The sequence below is a fragment of the Adiantum capillus-veneris genome, chromosome 20 (assembly GCF_014529385.1).
Source record: "Adiantum capillus-veneris isolate H3 chromosome 20, ASM1452938v2, whole genome shotgun sequence".
Classification (NCBI taxonomy): domain Eukaryota; kingdom Viridiplantae; phylum Streptophyta; class Polypodiopsida; order Polypodiales; family Pteridaceae; genus Adiantum; species Adiantum capillus-veneris.
In genome coordinates this window covers 75,451,487-75,470,440 of record NC_140950.1, presented here as the reverse complement: position 1 = coordinate 75,470,440, position 18,954 = coordinate 75,451,487, and the positions used below count along the sequence as shown (strand labels likewise).

The following is an 18,954-nucleotide window of genomic DNA, read 5'->3' as shown; positions in this document are numbered from 1 at the left end:
CCAATGATTTTTCAGATTTTTTGTGAATGCATGGTATACACAAGCAGTTTACATACAGATATACTCCACAGCAGAATGGAGTCGCAGAAAGGAAAAACAGGCACATTGCAGAGGTTGCACGTGCATTGATGAACGAGAAGAACAGGCCTCATTATTTATGGGCTGAAGCTGTAAATACATCTGTGTACATTATGAACAGGACACATACAGCTGCGGTGCATGATGTAACACCTGAAGAAAATTTTATAGGTACAAAGCCTGATTTGGCACACTTGAAAGTGTTTGGCTGCATAGCTTACATGCATGTACCAGATGAGTTGCGTAGAAAATTGGATCCTAAAGCAGAGAAATGTATTCTTGTGGGATATTCCCTCGAACAAAAGGGGTATAGGTGCTACAATCCTACTACACGAAAATTACGAGTGAGCAGAGATGTAGTCTTTGATGAGATGAGCAGCTGGTACAGTAATGCAAATGGCACTATTGGGGCTGATGTAAAAGATGATGTGGTTGTACAAAATGTGAGGCCACAGTCACAGGTTTTGAGTGGACCACAAGAGTCCTCTTCTCGTGGCTCTATTGAGAAGCCATGGAATGGTAGACTACGTACGCAGGTTACTCCACCAACAGGTACAGGGAATGTATCACAAAAAGGAAAGGAAAAGGTTGATGAACCTCCCTTTATGGCTGATGCATCATCAAGTTTTTCACATATAGACATGGATTCAGATGGTTCTGAACAAAGTCTTGATGAGAAATTTGGAATTCCGGCTGTCAGGACACCTGGTGTAAGGAAAGTAGAAGAAGATGCTAGAGGGCAAAGGAGTGACCTAGGACCGCGCAGTTCTAACAGAGTCAGAAATCCAGTTCAAAAATTGACTTATGATGGGTATCTACCGCATCACCAAGCCTACATGGATAAGGTGATACATGATGTGGAGCCCACATGTTTTGAGGATGCAGTTGGAAATGTGCATTGGGATGATGCAATGAATGAAGAGATGGCTGCATTGGAAGAAAACGACACATGGGAGTTGGTGCCATTGCCAAGTGGCAAGAAAGTTTTTGGTTGTAAATGGGTGTATAAAACCAAGCATAAGGCTGATGGTAACATTGAGCGTCACAAGGCAAGGCTGGTCGCAAAGGGTTATGCACAGATGTATGGCATAGATGGATCAGCCACCTGGTTATGTTGATCCAGGTTACCCAGATTATGTATGCAGGCTTCTCAAATCTTTGTATGGTTTGAAGCAGGGCTCTAGAGCATGGTATGACAGGATTGCCAAGTATCTTGTCAATATTGGTTTTAGGAGAGCTCATGCTGATCATTCACTCTATGTACGTGAGAGTGATATGGGGATTGTGGTCATTACCATATATGTAGATGACCTTATTATTGTGGGTGACAATGCTTGGAGATTGACCATGTGAAGGGTCTTCTCAAACAGGAGTTTGAAATGAAAGATTTGGGCGAGTTGCACTACTTTCTTGGCATTGAGGTGATCAGGACTCCAGAGGGTGTATGGCTGTCACAGAGACAGTATGATTTGGACATGTTGTCAAAGTATGGTATGGCTGATTGTAAGACAATTTCTATTCCCTTGGATGTGAATGCAAAGCTGAGTGTAGAGAAGGGTGATGTTGTTGAGGATGTCAAGATGTACAAGAAGATTGTGGGTAGTCTAATCTACTTAACTATCACGAGGCCAGACTTGAGCTACACAGTAGGCTTGGAGAGTCAGTTCATGCAGCTTCCGAGGAAGCCACATTTGGATGGAGTATGACGCACACTTCGGTATGTACAAGGGACTCTTGACTACACATTTTTCTATGTATTAGATGCGCCATTAGCATTGTATGGGTATACAGATGCAGATTGGGCAGGTAGCATTGTTGATAGGAGATCTACGAGTGGCTTCATGTTCTCTTTTGGGAGTGCTGTTGTTACATGGAGCAGCAAAAAGCAGCCTACGGTTGCTTTATCGAGCACAGAGGCCGAGTACAGATGTGCAGCAGTTGCGGCGTGCGAGGTAGCTTGGCTACGCACATAACTTGAGGACTTGGGAGTGCAGGTGGACCAGCAGGTTGTCATCCATTGTGACAACCTCAGCAGCATGCAGCTGGCTAGGAACCCGACTTGGTCTACGTCAGCACAGAGGAGCAGATAGCGGATATCTTTACCAAGGCTCTCGGAGCTGAGAAGCTTCGACGTTTCCGGACTATTCTTGGGCTCTGCGACATGCAGAGCTCAAGGGGGAGTGTTGAGATGTCGAGCTCTATATCTTGAGCTAGCATCCACTACGGGTCTTGGCCGCTTACGGCATTTACTCACTGGTGCATTAGGTGACCGACACGGAGGATCTCTGCCAGTGATTCTACAGCTGGACTACACTTATAGTGCCAGCCTAGTACGCTTCTAGCGAGTTTACACTTAGTGACCGCATGTACATATGTGCTACTTTTCAGCTTTAGCACTTAGTCATTTTGTACTCCCTTTTCTTAGTGAAGAAGAAGAAGAAGCTTTCAATCTCTGTGTGGTTAGTTCTTGTCTTGTGTAGCTCTCTTGCATCCTCATTCTTTACATATGGCCTATAGTTTTAATGGCTTTTTGAATATTCTTGGCAAAGATATCCCAGGTCCTAGGGCTTGCCAAATTCACATCTTTATGAAGCTTGCTCATAGCTTTCAAGTCTAGGATTTTGAAAAGAGGGTTTTTAAATAGGTGAGACCTTGTTGTAAGTAACTTCTTAGACCCTTGGGGCAATGTTTTTCTCCTTTGGTTTTCTTTAATTTCATGCTTAACAGCAAGTGATTTTACGAGCACTGTGAAATCATCACCTTCATTTCAAGCAATCATGGGAGCCAGTTGGCTTGATGAGAGCAGTAGCGTCGATCCAGCTGAGATGTCATGTCAACATATTGCAGACTGGTGCAAGTGAACCCTGGCATGTTGTTCCAAGGGCCCACCTCCCACATGTCCACTAATGTCCACTTCTCACACAAGCTTATCCATTTAGTTCTTTTGGATCCAACTAACATGTTTGATTATCTTGTTTTGTCCTTTTTCTTCTCCACATATTAAAGTCTTCCACGAGGAGCCATTCCCCTTCAACATGGCTACCTTTCAAGTGCTCCCGTAGCTTTGTAATTTCCTTTGCCAAACAAGGTCCATATGTATTGATGATGATAATATGTTGATCTATCCACTTGATCTTTACTCACATATCTCTCGGAAAGGGATGATTGAACACCATCTTTGGCTCTAGATCCTAAGAGAACACCAATGTACCCATCAACACCTTCTCCATAGAAGACAAACTTCTTTCCCACTGCTTGCAGCAGCGAGAGGATGCTCTTGGATAGCCCAAAAGTTGATTTCCTTGCCTTTTGAGGACGCTCTTCTTCTAGATTTTAATCCCCTTCATGCTCCATAATTAGAGAACAAACTCTTCCATTATCGAGAGAGGGGTACGACCTTCTACACCTCTAGGAACTCATCTTCCATGCCCTCTTTCCTGTTGTCCTCTTCCATTGCTCCTTTCCCACTCTCTTCAATTACTATGAGGTTTTCCAAGTTGGCATCCCAAAGACCCTCAAAGATATTATTATAGAGAAGGGGGTTTTAGGAATATCTGGCAGGGCTTTTTTCATCTGCCCAACAGCTTGTGCCTAGGATTTAAACAATTTACATGAGATATTGGATATTTTCTACCATCCTTCATCTTTCTTTGTAAATGTGGGTGATAAAAAAATCTTCTAAAACACTAGGGATGTCGTTTTTTTCCAGGGCAATGGACGTGAAACAGTATCTTGGGGTTTCCTTTTCAACTCTATGATGGGCTTCATCGCGCTTCTTTGAATTCTCTAGGGTTTCCCTGCTTGTATTTGGTTGCGCATGCCCAACGTCTCAGGTCTTTATATTAATATTTGTTGGAGCCATTGTTTCAATATCAGGAGCGCTGCAGGTGTGACTTTTTCACCTGTTATCGGACCTGGGGCAGTGGCCAAGGTAGATGGGCATGACCTAACAAAGTGCCCAAATTCATTGCACTTAAACCACACACTAAAGAAGGCGTCAAAGTTTAGAGGGATGACCTTAAGATTCTCCCCCACATTCACAACTAGATTCTTGGCTTAGTCTTCCTTAGATCCCACCAAATACACACCTTCTTGGTGGTGGTAGCAGCCGCTCTGCTTGGAGGAACAAACAATGGGGTACCAAGGGCTAATGCCAAGTCTTTCAAGTTTTTTCTCAATCGTAATGGGAGGTTGATGAATTCCACCCACATCATACGCATATCCTAGAAAGCACCAAGGGATTCAAATGATGTGATCCCAAACGAGCGCACACACCAGCGAACGGGTTGAGCCTACAGTAGACTTTTGGCCAAAACTTTGGCCAATGACGCCTCATTGTTGAATGATATTGAGAAAAAGCCATTTGCAAGGTATTGTGCATTAGATATAGATCCACCCTAATTTAGGACATTAGAGCTATGAAGCCAGTTGACAAGTTTTGGTATGGCAAAAAACCCTACCCATGAAACCGAATACCAATGTAGAATGCGCAACCGCGACAAGTTGTCTCTTGATCAAAGAAAGAGGGACCGCCACGATGAGAGAATCATTTACTTTGAATCTTTGTAGGAGAATTTTTTAAAGAACTTGAAAGGCCCTATCTTCCTTGGGAGCATCCAAAGTCTCGAGGGGTGCCTCTGCTTCCTCAAACGTTCTTTTATTCAAGGACAATGCGCTAATAATTTTGACCAATTCTTTCTCGATTTGCACCTTGCATCCTTTCAATTTCTCCGTGTTCAACCCTTATATGCCACCTTGGCTGTCCCCATTGTGTTAGGCTATGACTACTTCAAGGCCTTTGTCTGCCCCATTGGGAGAGGGGTCCTTCGTCTCCCTTTGGGCACCCACAGCCACCTCTACGTATGTTGGCTTGTGCATGCAGGTGTGACACGACCCTAAGTTCAAGCTCCAAAGAGGGTCTATGACACTAAGTGACACAAGGCATTAGGGGGGGGGGGGGGGGGGGGGGGGGGGGGGGGGGGGGGGGGGGGGGTTAATGGGATTGACAATCGGGAAGCTCATGCACAAAGATCGAGGCGGATGAAACCCAGACAACATAAAAATTGGACAAAATTAAACCCGACCTGTGCAAAAAATGGGTCCTCTCATTAACCGGTTTTGAACCCAAGACCTCACGGCCCAGGTTTTGTGATGCATGAGCTAGCCATCTTACCTACGCATGCATGTTATACCTGTCCCCACTTTTATAACCTTTTATTGTAATCCAAAGACATTTTCTGTATTTTGTAAGTTTAATTTGTGGTCAGGTTTAGTTTTTATTTGACATATCCGATGCATGGTTCTTAGGACCCCTTCTGAAGATGCAATAAAGGCACAGTCAGTTGTTGGGGAGATGAGGATACTCTAGTCCAAGGGATCTTGAAAGAGAAGAAAAATCTACTTCACAAGCACCAAAGAGTAAAAAGTTCCATGGATAGAAGATATGTGGGAACGAGCTCTTATGCATGCCTACAACCTATATCTTACAGAATAGCCCATTCTAGGTGTGAATTTCTAGTGAAATTTACACGAAGATGTTCGTGTGGACTCACAGCACAGCATACTCCGTTTTCACTTTTTTACCGACAGTAAATATTTTTTACCACAGTAAATATTTTTCACCTACATGGTAAATACAAATCGCTTTTTACCTACAGTAACTTTTTTTAGCCATGGTAAATATTTTTTACTGCACCATAAGTATTTGGTAGGTAGCAGTTCACTGTTACTAGAAGCAGTGATTGGGCATCAACAATGCAGTTACAGGATGAGAAAAGGGGAAAATCTTATGGTAAAGGTGAGTCAACAGGGATAAAGACTTTTGAGTTGAAAAGAGACATGCTGATTTTTTCAAAGAACACATGTCAAAAGAAGCCATGGTTGAGGATTTTTTGAGAATTTGATATTCAGGAGGACCCAGCTGCCACCTCCCCCCCGCAGGTCCCCCCCTGACATGTGCAGAACCTCCAGTTTCAACAGCCACCTTACCTGCTCTTAAATGCTGGTCAAGGCCTTATCCCCATGTGTCACAATCAGAAAAATCAGCATTTACCCTCCCCTCTCACATCACTCTAGAGAATATCTTGATGGTGACATATCAAGTGACCTCAATCTGTTGACCACCCTAAGCAAAAAGTAACCCCAATCAGCGGATTTAAGCATGTTTATCCCTAATCCTAAACCCTCTCAGAAACCTATATAAGGAGGCCTTCTCTCACTCAAAACCAACACTTCACCCACTTCACCAAGCAATGAAGCTATGACGACTTTGCTCACAACGAGGAGCTATCGATGGAGCTCTACTCTCTCTCCCTTTCTCTCTCTCCCTCTAGTATGCTACATTACTAGCCCTAAAACCTAAATAAGGAGTCTTCTCTCATGCTCCATGGACACCATCCTCGCCATCATTCTCTAAGGTATTGATGTGTTGTTAGTAGGATCATACCTAATTGCTAGGTTGATTGTTTTTTGACAAGGGATTATGCCATCCTTGGCTTGCTTCTCTATATCCTTGTTATGTATGATCAGATGCCGTTGTATTGTTAAGCTGATGTCTTGTGTATATATATGCTACATAAGGTCCCTAAGCTTCGCTTCTATGTGTTTTGCCATATGTTTTGATGCCATCATAATGCCAGAAGTCTCACTTGCCTATGTGCACTATGTGTGAGGTCCCTAAACCTCTTAATTTAGGGTGGTGCCCCCTTTGTTTTGTTCTTTGCTTGTTTGCATGAGGCGTGGTTTGTGGAGTGTGCACGAGTACAGAGGCCACCCGATTGCACTGCTCTTTTTCCCACTATCAATGTCCAATTGCAATCTCCACGATCTATGTGCATTGACTTTCTCGTCGTTGATCCCCTTACCCCCCCTCGTCACTAATTGACACCTCCCTAGGGAGGTGGGATCAATGACCCACATTAGGGTCGCGAAGCGTGTGCAATCCGGGCCGTTCGATCGCCGTTTGAACTAGGTGTGAACTACGAGTGAAGTCGGGAGGTATATGCATCACACCGAATTTCGTATGAACTTGATGTGAACTTGACAAACTAAGTGTGAGCTTGGTGTGAACTTGGGAGGGTATGCACACCACACCCAATTTGGTGTGAACTCAATGTGAACTAGATGTGAACTTGGCGGCGAGGCCGTGATCTATAAACTTACCACACACATTCCTTTCAATGGGCACGCGATAGCTTAGCGGTTGGAGTCAATTCCAAGGAGAAGAGGGTAGCGGGTTCAAGCCTCGGAACCAAAACAATGGGAATATTTTTCATTCCCTAAGTAATCCAATGGTCACAATCAATCAATGGTTGTGAGCCATTGAACCAACCTCCCAAAAGGAGGTGAAATTAGAGACGAGGCTTGCCCCCCTTTCTTTACTTGGTGAGCCAAAGGCTCTTTTTCCAGTATCTGAACACAGAAGCCACCACGTGGCATTAGATTTAAATTTTAAAAAAAAACATCGCTGCTCTAAATTAAAAAAACTCTGTGGGAAAAGGTACCAAGTGAATAAAATAAAAAAGGCACTCTCCGTTGCTCAATCGCTCAAAAGAACTTCGATCTTCTCCTGAGGAAGGTTGCAGGTTCCCCAGAAGCAGCTCGGAGTTTTGTATGCAGGTAATTTGTCTCTGGCCACCCTTTGCAAGCGCGGGGAGAGAGAGAGAGAGAGAGAGAGAGAGAGAGAGAGAGAGAGAGAGAGAGTAGGCTATGATGCTAGTAGGCGATGATGGCTTTGCACGTGCATGAGCTTTAATGGAACCATCAAACGCGCACCCTACTGCCTTCTCATCCTCTGATCTATTGTGTTAGAAGTGGCAACACTCATCTATGGTGTTGGAAGTGGCAACGCCCAACTAGCTATTCTAGCACCTTATACCCGTTCACATGAAAGCGAACACCCATGATGAAAATCCTACATTGTCGACATGACGAGAGCATTCTTCAGTAACATAAAGTCTGTAGGCCAAGCTCCTTCCTATTCATTCCAGTAGTACAAGGTTAATAATGTCATTGTTTGTCCCATTAGCATATTGAAATCGGCCTTCTTTTGCAATGAAGCCTCAATACCTAATTATAAGCCTACATGCGTCTTCCCTACGTAGCGATCATAGCAGCTTTGTGTGCAACAAGGCTCAGTGGCCAGCTAAACAGTATGTCTAGCTCCAACTACCTTACTCAACTCGTTTCTGCAAGCACAACTAGTTATGGCCAGCATTATGCTGCTCCAAGTATAGCTCATGCAAATTCAACAACCCTGTGCCCTCGGCCATCCTTCAATGTTCATGGAAATGATATGCAGCAGGTCTCCATGCCTAATTTTCAAGATTCACACCAATTCTTTTCCGTGCAGTTTTCCCTTGCAATAGCAAGTTGGGCAGAATCGGATTAAAGAAGTATCGGAGACCTTTCAACCCTAGCTATAATATTTTGTAGATCATCAAGCGTTATAATATTTCGCAGATCATCAAGTTGGAGGATACTTTGGATGCTTGCCGACATGATCAGCACTCTCAAAGATCAGATATTTCGTGTGATCAACCCGTGGTTGAGGTATGTTCTAGTCCTACTGAAACAAAAGATATCAGATTTCGATCGATGATAAATTGGCCTAATCTGGAGTCGAATCACCAAAACTCATTGCCTTAGCAGGCCCGTTCAGCACATATTTCTGTTGATGCTATCAGATTTTTGGTGGAGCACATGGCGGAGGCCAAAGAAATGGAAAGAGTAAACATCAAAGTGGACATGAGGACAGAAAAGGTTAGCAGGATCGATCACACCGAAGCTTATGATGGTTATCCTCAAGTAATTAACTAGCTAGCAGCTTCAGTGCTAGTTGCTTGCGCTTTTAGCAGACAACTCAATGTCGAGGGAAAGGCATTGGGAGCCACTAGTGCAAGTCATGGTCTGATGAGCCATTGGCTTCAGTCGCACTCCTTGTCCAACTACTCCAGGGTCGGGCAGTGAAAATCTACTCACATCTTCTCAAAGGTCTTTTGTGCAGTAGGCAGTCAAGGTAGAAACTCCATATAGCAGCTATAGTATGCCGAACAGGCCCAGTGCAATTATTGCCAATAGCGACTTAACATTCTATAGTGCAGGGCATGCTGCTGTTAATATATTGTCTGAGTGCGGAACCAATTTCAACGTCAAGAAGGCAGAGTTTGTTTACTGTTGAATGCATTTTGCAACCTCAAGATTTAAAAATTATTTTATTTAGCTATACATCAATATATCATATATGTTGGGTGCTCCGGGGACTCACTATGCAGTTCTGTATGGTATCACGTGAGTGTAAGGAAAAGGGTTTCTAAATAGGGGTGCCATAAGCGTATGCAAAAGGGGCAACCCCCACTTATTTTTTATATCTACCGTAGGTAGAAAGGGGGGAAAGTGTTGTTTTTTTTGGGGGGGGGGGGGGGGGAACCCTCAAATCTTAAAAGTCTACTAAATACCTCCCATATTTGGCAAATGTTATCCGATACTTCCAAGACTCTCTACAACTTTTCCAAAAAATTTAAAATATCCCTTATCTTCAATTTTGCAATCATCTTATCCGGATGTAGCTTTTGCACTTGTTTAATGGAAGATAGACTTTTGCTCACTAGAAATAGATGCTCCATTCTAACCTATACACCTCCCTCATTAACCTTACCTTACACCCCTTAAATATGTTTTAGACTTTAACCACCACCACCACCACCCACCCACACACACACACACACACACCCCAAAAAAAAAAAAAAAAAAAAACCTAAGTTTAGTGTATACGCACCTACAAATTTTGAGATTTACGTTTTGACAATTTTTCTATGGGTTTTGGAAACCTAGAAGAAAAGGGGATTTGATAGGCTTATCAAGTGCTTGAAAAGTAAGAAAAGGTAAATCACCTTTTGAAAATGCAAGGTGAGATTATTTTAAGGATTAGTAAACAAATTCTAGGTTTGTTATGTGTCCATGTGTGTGTATACTTTATATATATATATATATCAATATTTATTCATACCATGGCATATTGAGTAGTAGACTCTAGTGCATTGTTTCATTAATAAGTCCTCGGGAGTCAAGACCAGTATTTGAAAAAAACCAAGGTCCAGTCTATTTTAATTGGTTGAAATTGTAAATTCCAGTTTAAATTTTGAGCTTGTCTTTAGAAAAATTGGGAAATTTACATAATGGTCAGTGTATTTACCGACAAAAGCTTCAACTTTTTACCTAAAAACCGGGATAATTTCAAGTTTTCCTTTATACTCACAGGTTAGGGAAAATGTGTGTTCTAGCCTGGTCAAGACACTAAGTTTCAAGGTTCAACTACTCCTTGCTCTGCCTCAACCTTTAGTTTAAGCAAACATTTTGAACGCTCCCGCCTCCATTTTCCCATCCCACGTATTCAGTAGTCTGCGTCCAGCTTCCCATCCCACCTATTCAGTCCACTCACAATCTTGTCACGTCTACTTTGCTTGCTATTGGTGCTCACTGAGACCATCGTGACATTTTTAGGTATCCGACATTATTGGCCAACTGCAACTTATTATGATGATCATGGGCGCTCCACAGTGCACAGGCCAGCTCAATTGGCCGAACTTGGGCAACTTGGGACCTGCTCGACCTTGTCTCCCTCGCACTCACCCTCCTGAAGCACTCCCTCATCACCAACAAATCTGCTCGCACTCAACCTTTCTGATCCGCTGCTCCTCTCCTAGACCTTAGTAAGCTCCACAATATCCTTCAAGCTCGCAGTGCTCCCTTCATCATCTGCTGCCTTGGCACCTCTTTGTGAGCCCTCTGTAAATGACCCCTGAGGTTGTGCAAGGGCTGGAGCAGGGCCCACCTCCAACATCTTGCCCTAAGTTATCAAGGTGACAGAGGCTGGATATCTGATGTTGCAGGGGCGGTTGGAGATTCCGGAAATGAGAAGCATGTGCACGCACCCCAAGCTCAACCCAGAAGTAGGTGGCGATGCTGACGTAGAGGTCCTCGTGGTGCTAGGGCTCCTCGACCTGCCCATCATCCACGATTTTGCCATAACAAGGAAGTACATTATCTTTCCAGATTTTGAGCTGCTGATGAGTCCGCTAGAATTTCTGTGTGGGGAGCCTGGGCAGTGGAAAGGAGTGGCAAAGAGGGACCCACATAAAGTGGCCAGGTTCTGCGTGCTGCTGCATGATAACTTCGACCGCCCACACCAGGCTACCCAGAAGGCACGCTGGTTCGATGCCCCCGGACGTTGCAACTCCATGGAGGAGCAGTAGTGGAGATGTTGCATCCCAACTCCTCGGGATTTGTGCTCGCCCCTTCTCCTCCCCTTCCACTGTTGCTGCTTCTTGCTCATTGTCGCTCTCAATATTGGGTAGCCCAAGCTCACTGATCCAATGTTATCATTAAATGTAAGCTTTATCCTCTGCTTTAGCACACACTCATAATCGGCAGAATTGGTATCTTGTATCAATATAAGCATATCCCAAAATTTGGGGAAAATGCAAGTGCCTCGGTATATCTGGCTTTCCGGCATAGAATTAGAGAGAGAGAGAGAGAGAGGGGGAGGGAGGTTTGAGAGATCTATCTTCTGAAAACCTCTTTTGATCTTGGCAAGAACACTTGCAGACGATGGTGGGCAAGGGTCAATTGCGACGTCGCCATGGCAAGCCTACATATTCATTCAAGGTGCAATGACACCAAGGTGGTGGCCGACATGCTGAAAAAACTGAGGGTACTGCAAACAATGAGATCAGCTAGACTCGAAGGCTAATATAGTGGCACGAGTCCTCAAACTTTGTTCTCTCTCAGACATTTGATCTATTACTGCTTCTACTAACTGTTCGTTTTGTAGTGCATGTTAGGTTGCATGTATTATGGCTTCTTAGTTCGGAGCCTAACTGCAAGGCTAGGATGACAATTGTTGTTATAGTGGTGATTGTGCCATAGCTGTCCACTTTCAAGCCTCTGCAAGTTGTATCAATTGTTCAAAAGGATTGAATTGGGTTTCATTTTTGTAGTAAAAAATGGTTAAGCGGCTAGAGCCATCCCAAATATACACTATTATCTTCTTTGTTTTTTTAAAATAACACTTAACCGATATTTACCAAAGCTCTTTTGTGGCATCCAAGCCCTAAGGAGGATGGATTGTTGCTACCATAAAGAGATTGCAATATCAAGAGATTGAGATCCTGCCATAAATATCAAGGGAAAAACATGTGAATGTTCCTCTAGATTGCTATTTTGCTGACGATTGAGGATACCAAACTTAGTATCATGCTTTTCACAGCTACAGAAATCACACCAATGTGTAAAGCACTAGACTAATAGTTCTTAGCATTCAAAGCCTTTGGGAAACACGTTCTCTATTTAAAATCTTGATGTGTTCTGTAGCTAACAACTTTTAAACCTTAGTGGTGGAGTTGAGTACAAGTAAGAGCATCTAACTAGCTCTAAATGAGGAAGATGAAGTGCCATTTCTTGTGAATGAAGAAAATTTTGGTTTATGATGAGGGGAAAGAGGCAAGTAAGCTAGCTCGAGGATTGTGGTTTAAGGACCCAAAGCGAACATGGAGCGTGCATATCTGAGAGAGAGAGAGAGAGAGAGAGAGAGAGAGAGAGAGATCAACCGAACAATCTCGAGTGTGAACAACGTGAGAGGTGGTTGTCATGATGATTTCATTAGATTTGGTGTTAGGCCCAAGACTAGTGGTATATCTTGATAATGTTAGAGCAACTTTCTATGTTGATCATTGAAAGTAATTTCAATGCTCAAGGCACAAGCACATATAGGGATTTAAAAATAATGATTATTTTATGTGTTGATGTTTTGTGTTTGAAAATTAGGTATAACCATCACCAATAGTTGTAATAAATCTTTTCAACAAGTGCAAAGTTTGAAAGAAGAATTTCACCTTGTCTGATGCATAATACTTCACCTTGTATTGGGATCTAAGTAAGATGTCATTTAATTCAAGTGCATCCTGATATGGGTAGGCCTCGTGATTTCATCACTTGTCTTGGAAATTGCTTCCTTCATCCTACTTAAATCCCTGCAACTCTTATCTCCTCTCAACCACTGATGAGATCCTTATGCAGAGCAAAACATGTTTGGTCCATTGCCCGTCTCCCCCCTTGGCGTCCCCCATGCTTGTTTTTAACGTAGTGTTACGCATGCTTGGCAAAAAAAAAAACACGATTTGAAAATTTTACAAATATACAAAGGAAACTATCACACTTTCTAAAAATAACAATATTTTTGAAATTATTGTGAATGTACAAAGAAAACTATCAAATTTTGAAAAAAAAACGACAGTTTTTACAACCCGTAATATATTACGGAGGGGGTCAAATCGACTATACAAGCACCATAGAAAGGGGGGTATATGAGTACTTTAGAATTTGTAGATAGGGGTTGGATTAGTGTTATGGGGTCTTATCTCGGTTTTCTTGTGAAGATTAGTCAGCTTTCTTTGCATCTCTTATTGGCTTAGCATATAAGATCCATTACATTGGCAAAAATTTGAGGAGAGTTGTCTAGATAGAGGGGTTGGCTGGGATGCTGCGGATTGGAGGGTTGCCAAGGCTTGAGAAGGAGAGTTGGCCGCATGGGGTGGTGGTGGCGACATCAATTGAATTGAACATATGGAATCTGGTTGTATGCAAAAAAGGGCTAGATTTCTTGTAGGCTTCATGTCGCCACCTCAAATGCATCATTAACAGAACTACTAGTACCTTTGTCATAAACACTGGCTTCTGCATCTTTTGGAAGGATCGCACCTTGACAACCTTCAAGTTTCATCCTTTCACTAGAGATATTAGTTTCTAATGGATGGCTATTATGCCCCCTCCACGTGAAAAGTGGTTATTGAAGGCTCAAAATCGATGGATCTTTAGAGTTGTTTTTTGCTCATTACTGCTCAAAGCACAAGACTCAAGGACGTTCAAAAGCGAACACTCAATGCCAAAAAAAAAATCTATTTCTCTTGAAAGTGAGATCATTGTAAAATGCATCAATAGATCTTTTACAATTGCTAGTAACGAGCTTGAATATACCATCTCTATGGCCACAAAAACACACTCATTACACCCCCAACTTTGGGCGGTGTTGAAGAGAATTGCTACTTGATTGAGACCCTGATAAAAACCCCTTGGAAATAACATACATCAAACGGACTGACAAATTCGGCATCGTGTTGCCTTGAACTGTAGGTTGATGTGTTGAGGAGTATAATGTGGGGCATTTACAAGTTCTAGATGGTCATAGCTTGCCACAATGCGTAGTAGGTAGTTGAATGCAAGGTAGTATGGGCTTTAGGACTACTAAATATGACAACATCCACACCACTTTTTGGCTCTGTTTTAAAGGTAAATGATATCGAGCAGAATGCCACCCGTACTAATGCCCATGAGCGTCACGTAATAGTATTTCGCAAGATGCACTTTTGGATTATTGATCAGCGGATTGAATATAGTTCCTTCCACCACGGGGACATTGATCTCAAGATGCCCATTATCATGTGTAGTTAGGAAGCATGATACATAACGCGGGTTAGTCAAGAAGAAGGCAAGAAGACATAATTGCTAACCGAAGCAACTTACCACACACACAGACACACACACACAGAAGGTAATACTGATCAGAGGACATAGAACATAAAGTTACATTTGCGTGTTTTGTGTATGGGGCACGAAGAAGGAAATATATTCACAACAGTGCACGTTCCAATTGCAAAAGTGCGACTCTTGCTCCCAACATTGCAAGGTCCATTATCTGCATCCAATTTTCCATGTGCATGTGTTTGCTTGGTGCAACACATAAACACTACGGGGCAGGGCACGACTTCCGTTCTTATAATTTTTTGGAGAGACCATAGTGCCAGCTCTCCACCATACTTTTGTATGGCACCTTTGTATGACGTACACTGTATACTTTGCACTTTCAGTCTCTAACGTTTCATTGCAAGATGATATGTTTAACTATTCACATTGTTTTTTTGTAGCTTCAGTCAAATATCGGCCTATAGATTGGACAATTGAAAAGCATCAATACAACATTGCAGGTCAATAAAGCACCTTGTCTATTATTGCAGTTCATTCATGCTTTATCCATTTGCTTGTTTTAGAATTTTCCGCATTACTTCCCTTGCTTCGCGTTTATTTAGAACTCGTTTTCAGAAGTATACACTCGATGTCGATCAACATCTGCACATGTTAGTTACACGCGTAACTCTTTGCATACTATGCATGTGATGTATTACCATAGTAAATACGCAAGCAGTGAATGCATGTGGTGTATCACAGTAGTGAATTCACCTTGTGCATCTTTATTTTAGCTCTAAATAATTGATACCATACTAGGTGTCTAAATAATTGATCCCATACTATATATGTCTTCGTTTCTCCCATACTAGGTGTCAGTATGAAGTTCTCAATAAGCTAGGGAGCAAGCTATAGCCAACTTGAAACTAGCTTATCGTCCATATGCTAGGTCATGGTTTAAAATAATTGCATTGTATAACGATCGGAGCATGCAATGTGATATCTTTGCTCACAATCTCAAAATATGTCCTTGTACGATGGCATACCTCACATATATAGTGATAAACAAGATCGACAGACGAATGAAATAGACACTTCTGTTGTCCTCACTTCTGTATTATTGTTGGATGCTTTGTCATCGGAGCGGCAGCAACAAGACTTAGCACCATTGCATCTACAGTCCATTACCACTTCAAGATACCAACCACGAATCAACAGTATCCCCTCTCTATTCATGAGACCGATGAGTGATATTTGGACATAAAAGAGTTAGATATTATAATTATAAACGAGCTATCCATGTTAACCTAACGACTTTTGACCTTATCGTAAGAAAAAATGACAACGTAACAAACAATACATTGGCAGATCCCTTCAGCAACAAATGTGTTCTCTTGCTTAGTGATATTGCCCAACTACGCCCACTTTGTAGTCACACACGGGAGCTTTGTAACACATGTCAGATCACAAGCTCGGTCCACTAGCTACATGCAACTTTGTACGAGATGTCATGCTCTATAAGACATGCAACGGACCCTGAATTGCCACCATTATTCGTGAAAGAAAACTAGCCTTACATGAGATCAATTGTACTTTGGGTGCATGTAATATAGATGAAGCACATGTGCATGACTAGATCAACAACTCTACTACGATAATTAATATGTACTCATAGATCAAATATCCTTGAATAAGGTGTACAATCAAACTAACATTACAAAAGTTGAAATGAAGGCGAACGTGGGTAACATAAATTTCCTTCAGTAGTGGCTTCTAGAATCTAGACCCTAAGTTCAATAAGTTCGATTCGATTGCAATTGACGTGCCCTGCACGATCATTCTATAGATGCTATATAGCAAGGCCCACCAAGCAAGACTAGTTGATGGTATGTGTTACTCACTTGAATTCGATCGCGATCCGTGGGCAGCTTTAGAGTGCAGATAATCACCACCGAGTTTTCTGAAGAAGCGACAGATCGCGATCTGTGGGCATAAAACAAAAGGTAAGGTCACGATAAGCGATAGGTGACCACCACAAATGGAGACTCTAGAACTCAAAAGCTCACAGAGCACTTGATGGCGATGCCTGTTCAAGATGTCAAGCACACTAACCTGCTTCAGAGCTACGATGAGCTGGCTTCGGATTGCTAGAAAGGGAAGCGGTGGATGCGAGGTGGGGATCTACCTATTGCTGATTCAGAGGAGAGAACCGAGCTTGACTCCCCCAAGTAGGTTGGTCTGGAGTTTGGGCGCCTTGTTCGACCGACTGTTGATAAACAAAATCCCAATAGACCTCATAGCCTAGATCTATCCTTTTTGGCCTGTTGAGGAAAGGCCTTACTGTTGGGTAGGGTTGGGCGTACTTTGAAGGATGTCGTCCACGTGGAAGACCATCATGTTCTGAGGGTTTTGGGTGAAGCCTTGAAGGTGGTGATTCAAAGCGTAGGATGAGTCAGTGCGGCAGAGGAGGTAATGTGGGCAAGCTGAGGTGTGCAACGCTGAGTGTGGAGAAGGCGTGCACGTGCAAGCGACTTTGTAGAGCCGTTTGGTTAATGCCTGATGTCCGCCTCGCGAGTTCCATCACCACCCTCGGGACTCACACCTCGTGTTCTGTTGCAGCCTGCAATAGCGTGCGAGTTTTGCGACGTTGAGTCGCCAACTGGCATTGTCCTCGCAAGCATGGAGAGCCTACGCTTCGTGCATTGGCTTGCAATGGCGTGCGAGTTTTGCGACGCTAAGTCAACGACTGGCGATGTCCTCGCGAGCATGGAGAGCCTATGCTTCATGGAGTGAGTGGCCTGTAGTTCCAAGCATGCGAGACTTTCTTTGCTTTTAAAGTTTCTTTCCTTGATTTTGTCAATAGTCTATTTTTTAAAATTTCTACATTATTTTTTGTCTATTCTAGGGCAGCATTTCTCCTTTCTCCCGTGCCCTCAATTGACATTTATTAAATTCAAAAAGACACGATATTGCGTTGAGACACAATATTCCCGAAAATTGGAGAGGTCGGACAGAGACCTGCTCCACCGTCCAATCCAATGGATGTACTCGCCTCTGTGCGTGCGTGTGTTTGTGAGAGAGAGAAAGAGATCGTCTAAGATGATTTAGACTTTCCTTGAATTGGCCAAGAGGAAATGCTAAAAAAGTAGGCTCCCTTTTCGGCTTTCCACACTATTTTTCTCAATTTCTGGGTAGGATTTCTCCCTTTCCTCTTGCAAGTTGAAACCGGCACGATATTAAGATGAGACACAATTTTCCACAGATACTGGTTGCAGGTGCTCATCAAATCACAAAGGCACTTAGACCTCATTTACCCTTGCATCGAAACTGTTCATATTTTTTGAAATTTCTTCCTTCCCAATGGTCGAGAAAAATCGTTTTTTCAAGCGTGCAAATTTTATTTCCTTGAGTATCCCAAGAGGAGATTTTTAAAAAATCACAATCTTTTTTAGGTTTTTACCCTACTTTTCTCAACTTTGGGGTGGAAATTCTCCTTTTCCCCTTGCATTCGCTTGGCCTGTTCATAACTCGAACCGGTTCAAGACTAACGCCAAGGAGAGGGAAACATTCCGTTCCGAATAGAAAAAAAACGTATAAAAGCCCAAAAAATTAACTTGATTTTCAAAAATTTCCTCTTCGCAAATCCAAGGGAAGGAATTTTCTATGTTAGAAAAGTGCTTTTCCCCAAAAACTATCATGCCCTCAATCGGCATTTTTGAAATTGAAATCGGCACACTGTCAAGATGGGAAAACTTCCGCTCCAAAATAGAGAAAAATAGTGTATAGACCAGAAAAATTAACTTGATTCTCTACAATTTCTTGTTGACAAATCCAAGGAAAGGAATTTTTGTATGTTTGAAAAATTGATTTTTTCCAAACACTATCATGCCCTCGACCGGAATTTTTGAGATTGAAACCGGCACGCTATTAAGATGAGACACAATTTACCACGAGCACTGGTTTTTGAAAATCATTTTCCCTCCAAGTGCTCGAGAAAAATCATTTCCTCGAGCATGCAAATTTCTTTTCACTGAGTTTGCCAAGAGGAAATTTTAGGCTCGTCCATTTGCTATTTCTATGGTGGTTCAACGCATGAGCATGGTGGGAACCATAGACCACCAACACACACTTGTCCACTAGTTCATTAATCCCTTTGAATTTGATGTTCTCTTGCATGTGTCTAAATGTGTCAAATCCGTTTATGTGTCAATCCATTTAATAGATTTGATAGTAGGTTACCTTTAAGACTTAGTGAACGTTGAGAAAGAGAAGGGAGGTTGTAGTATATAAGTGGTCTTGCTGCTTCAAAAATTAGTTCAAAAACATCCCTCTCCCTTATTGATCCTAAGATCCATGTGA

The 18,954-nt window shown here is 42.5% G+C and overlaps 1 protein-coding gene across 1 annotated transcript; it reads right to left on the bottom strand.

The window, feature by feature from the left end:
* Positions 1-16,286: 16,286 nt before the first annotated feature.
* LOC147432771 (uncharacterized) lies at positions 16,287-17,366 on the bottom strand. The gene is made up of 3 exons (XM_086491646.1): positions 17,198-17,366; positions 16,708-16,776; positions 16,287-16,578 (listed from the first exon to the last, which is right to left on the bottom strand). Exons 1-3 carry the CDS (start codon positions 17,361-17,363, stop codon positions 16,541-16,543), a joined length of 273 nt encoding a protein of 90 aa, XP_086347772.1. The 5' UTR covers positions 17,364-17,366; the 3' UTR covers positions 16,287-16,540.
* Positions 17,367-18,954: the final 1,588 nt, after the last annotated feature.